This window comes from Phanerochaete carnosa, assembly GCF_000300595.1.
Source record: "Phanerochaete carnosa HHB-10118-sp unplaced genomic scaffold PHACAscaffold_41, whole genome shotgun sequence".
In the NCBI taxonomy this organism is placed as follows: Eukaryota; Fungi; Basidiomycota; class Agaricomycetes; order Polyporales; family Phanerochaetaceae; genus Phanerochaete; species Phanerochaete carnosa.
In genome coordinates, this window is record NW_006767668.1 from 8,201 (window position 1) to 11,809 (window position 3,609).

At 63.0% G+C, this 3,609-nt stretch overlaps 1 protein-coding gene across 1 annotated transcript; it reads left to right on the forward strand.

Annotated features, from left to right (window-relative positions):
* Nucleotides 1-641: 641 nt before the first annotated feature.
* On the forward strand, nucleotides 642-3,115 carry PHACADRAFT_265749 (uncharacterized protein). The gene is made up of 5 exons (XM_007402178.1): nucleotides 642-714; nucleotides 763-796; nucleotides 856-1,049; nucleotides 1,106-2,106; nucleotides 2,456-3,115. The coding sequence occupies exons 1-5, from the start codon at nucleotides 686-688 to the stop codon at nucleotides 2,959-2,961; spliced, it is 1,764 nt and encodes a 587-aa protein (XP_007402240.1). The 5' UTR covers nucleotides 642-685; the 3' UTR covers nucleotides 2,962-3,115.
* The last annotated feature ends 494 nt before the right edge of the window (nucleotides 3,116-3,609 follow it).

The window sequence follows — 3,609 nt, forward strand, 5'->3', positions numbered from 1 at the left end:
GGGTCTCCAGTAAAAGACCGTGACGCTCCTCGAGATGTTTGCTATGGCTGGAAATCCGTACAGGTACGTACAGGATACATATTGGATGATACATGTTCCGACTTTGAGCTAGTCGAATGGCCTCCCCGCGGGTGACCCCATGGTCAAAAGCTGTATACCGGCGTGACCACAGTATACACCACCCGTGCACTACGTATTGCCTGAGACCTATGTCTTGAGCCGACACAGAACTTTTCACATGCTCCCTTCTCAGGTACCGACGTTCGCGGCTGCAGACATACGCGTTGCGTCGTGTCATGTTCAATACCTCGTTTGCACCACGAGTTCAACGGCACAATCGCGGCGGCCTCATTCTGGGTCGTCCCCAAGCGAACACGCGTTCTTTAATGAACGCACAGCCTATCTGCACATCCCCCCGATTTCGCGATACACATGGACGACGTGTTGGTTGCATATCGCCAGCAAACGGGAATGCTCTCCTTTCGCGGGGGCGATGCAAGAGTGCTTGGACAAGCATGGATCCCGCATGTTTCCAATATGCGTTTCATAACTCGCGGTATCTCTGCGGTTCTATCTCGTCTCATGGTACATATACCTTGACTTGTGATCGGCGAGGTCCGTCATCCCCTCTACCACTTGCAAAGCGACACCTCTGGCAGGTACAAGCTCAAGTGCAGACTCTACAATGTCCAAAAACGACTCGGCAACTATTGTGTACGTCGCACATCTTTCCTACTGAGCGTTGGGCTAACCTTGACCTAGTGTCATGGGCGCGACTGGCGCGGGCAAGTCAACGGTAAGCGTGTCCGTCATAACACGTGCCTCCACGCTTACTGAGACTCCTTGTCTGAAAAGTTCATCAACCTCGTCAGCAGCTCCAAGTTCAAGGTTGGCTATGGCCTCGAGTCATGCACCTCCGAAGTCGAGGTTGCCGCACCGTTCATGTTGGACGGCAAGACGGTCACCCTCATCGATACCCCGGGGTTCGACGACACCATCAAGACCGAGGCTGAGATCCTCCGGCTCATCGCTGACTTCCTGGCCGTGACGTACGCTTCTGCCGCTCGTGTGCCTGTGATATTTGCGTCTGACATGTCCTTCGTAGATACAAGCAAGGACGCACCCTCAACGGCGTCATCTTCCTGCAGCGCGTCACCGACACCCGCATGGGCGGCGTCGCCCGCAAGAACTTCCGTCTCTTCCGCAAGCTCTGCGGCGACGAGACGCTCAAGAACGTCGTCATCGTCACGAACATGTGGAGCAACGTCGAGCCCGGAGTCGGCGCCGAGCGCGAGCGCGAGATGGCCGGCAGCGACCTCTTCTTCAAGCCCGCGCTCGACAAGGGCGCGCACATGGTGCGGCACGACGACACGCTCGCGTCCGCGCACCGCATCGTCCGCGAGATCGTCGGCTTCCCGCCCGCGCCGCTGCAGATCCAGCGCGAGACGGTCGACGAGCACAAGCCGCTCGCGGAGACGGGCGCGGGCCAGGACCTCACGGCCGAGCTCGAGCGGCAGGCCGGCCGGCACCACGCCGAGCTCGCGGACCTGCGCGGCACGATGGCGGCGCTGCTCGCGGCCAAGGACGCGCGGCACCGCGCGGAGATCGAGGAGGTGGGCGACGCGCTGCGCGACGTGCAGGGCCAGCTCGCGCGCGTGCAGGACGAGGCGCTCCGCCTGCGCGACGAACACGAGGCGGGCCGGCGCGCGCACGACGAGCAGATGCGCGCGATGGCCGAGGCGATGGCCGCCCGCGAGGCCGAGCTGCGCGGCCTGCAGGAGCGCGCGCACGCGCAGAAGACGCAGCTCGCGCAGATGGAGAGCGCCCTCCAGGACGCGGAGCGCCGCGTGAGCGAGGAGGCCGCCCTCCGCGACAGGGCGCACGCGGACCTCAAGGCCAAGGCCGAGGCCCACCTCGCCCAGCTCGAACGCGTGCGCCAGGAGGCCGCACAGAAACTCGAGGAGGCGCGGCGCGAGACCGAGCGCGAGGCCGAACAGGAGCGCACGCGCAAGGAGCTTGCGCAGAAGGCGGAGGACGCCAAACGCGAGGCTGAGCTCGAGCGTCTGCACAAGGAGGCTGCGGAGAAGGTGGAGGCCGCGAGGCGCGAAGCCGAGCTCGAGCGCGCACGCAACGAGGAGGCGCAGAAGACGCAGCTCGTCCAGATGGAGAGTGCCCTGCAGGAGGCGGAACGCCGCGCGAGCGAGGAGTCCGCCCGCCGCGACAGGGCGCACGCGGACCTCAAGGCCAAGGCCGAGGCCCACCTCGCCCAGCTCGAACGCGTGCGCCAGGAGGCCGCACAGAAACTCGAGGAGGCGCATCGCAAGGCCGAGTGCGAGGCCGAACAGGAGCGCACGCGCAAGGAGCTTGCGCAGAAGGCAGAGGACGCCAAACGCGAGGCCGAGCTCGAGCGTCTGCACAAGGAGGCTGCGGAGAAGGTGGAGGCCGCGAGGCGCGTCGCCGAGCTCGAGCGCACACGCAACGAGGAGGCGCAGAAGGCGGAGACGGCGCGGCGTGCGGCGGAACTCGAGCGCATGCGCGAGGAGCTCGAGCAGAAGGCGGAGGCGGCGAGGCGGTCGGCGGAGCTGGAGCAGCTGCGGAAGGAGCTCAGGCAGAAGGCGGAGGACGCGAAGCGCGAGGCGGAGCTGCGCGCCCTGCAGGACCACGCGGACCAGCAGAAGGCGCAGCTCGAGCAGATGCAGATCGCCCTGCAGGAGGCGGAACGCCGCGCGAAGGAAGCCGCCTTTGCCGCTGCCGCCGCTTCAAAGCCGCCGTCGCCGCCGCCGACGCCGCCGCCGCGCGCCGAGTCTCGTCCGTATATCCCCAAGGCTGCGATGCGGCCCCGCGCAGCAGAAGCTCAGCCTCCGGTGTCGCCCCGGGTGCTTGCCCAAGAGCGGTGGCACAGGGCCGCCTACGCCGCGACGGCGCAGACCCAGGCACGAAGCAGCTTCTTCGGTGTGCTGAGCGTGATGTGGGACCAGATATTCGGGCCGCGCTCACCAGGCGAGTGTTAGCATGTCTTCCGTTCAGACGAGGATGCATGTCCCTGACAAGATGCAAAGCGGGCGAAGTGTAGGATTACCGTGATCATGTGCACGTCGAGGATGTATTGTTATTCAGCTATGTATTGAATCCTTGACGGATAATTCAAAGGACTGCATTACTTGTGCGTAGTATGTACATCAGCTGAAGCGAAATGATATTTTCAGCCGAAGACTTGACCCGACATATGAAAGCTGCGTTGTTTACTCGAGGAAGCATCAGCGTTTAGTGCAAAGCGCCTGCAGGACACGTGGAGCAAGGAAGGCCGTAACTTTGCTCGCCCTTCTTTGCTCTCAACCACGACCATCTCGTGCTCCAGAATACGTTACATGCTCTGCCTACTTATTCGCCTGTCCCCGGTGGTATTGCCGAGTGTTGGAACAAGCAAGAGCTCGTACGCAGCTTCCCGGGACTGAAGTACGCGTTTCACGGCTCTTCCCCCGGCAGCCGGTGTGAAGGCTGCGAAGGCCATCCACGTAGAGCGTCGGCTTGTGCGTTGTAATATTGAGTTACTCAAGATGCGCCGCATGGTGTGTATTCATGTCCTGGGCCCTTGAAACTATGCTCTAA

Bases quoted from the DNA above. Each gene is read 5' to 3' on its own strand.
- PHACADRAFT_265749 (XM_007402178.1), top strand. From the start codon at position 686: ATGTCCAAAAACGACTCGGCAACTATTGT. The intron at 715-762 runs GTACGTCGCACA...ACCTTGACCTAG, and splicing joins AACGACTCGGCAACTATTGT to TGTCATGGGCGCGACTGGCG. The intron at 797-855 runs GTAAGCGTGTCC...TTGTCTGAAAAG, and splicing joins CTGGCGCGGGCAAGTCAACG to TTCATCAACCTCGTCAGCAG.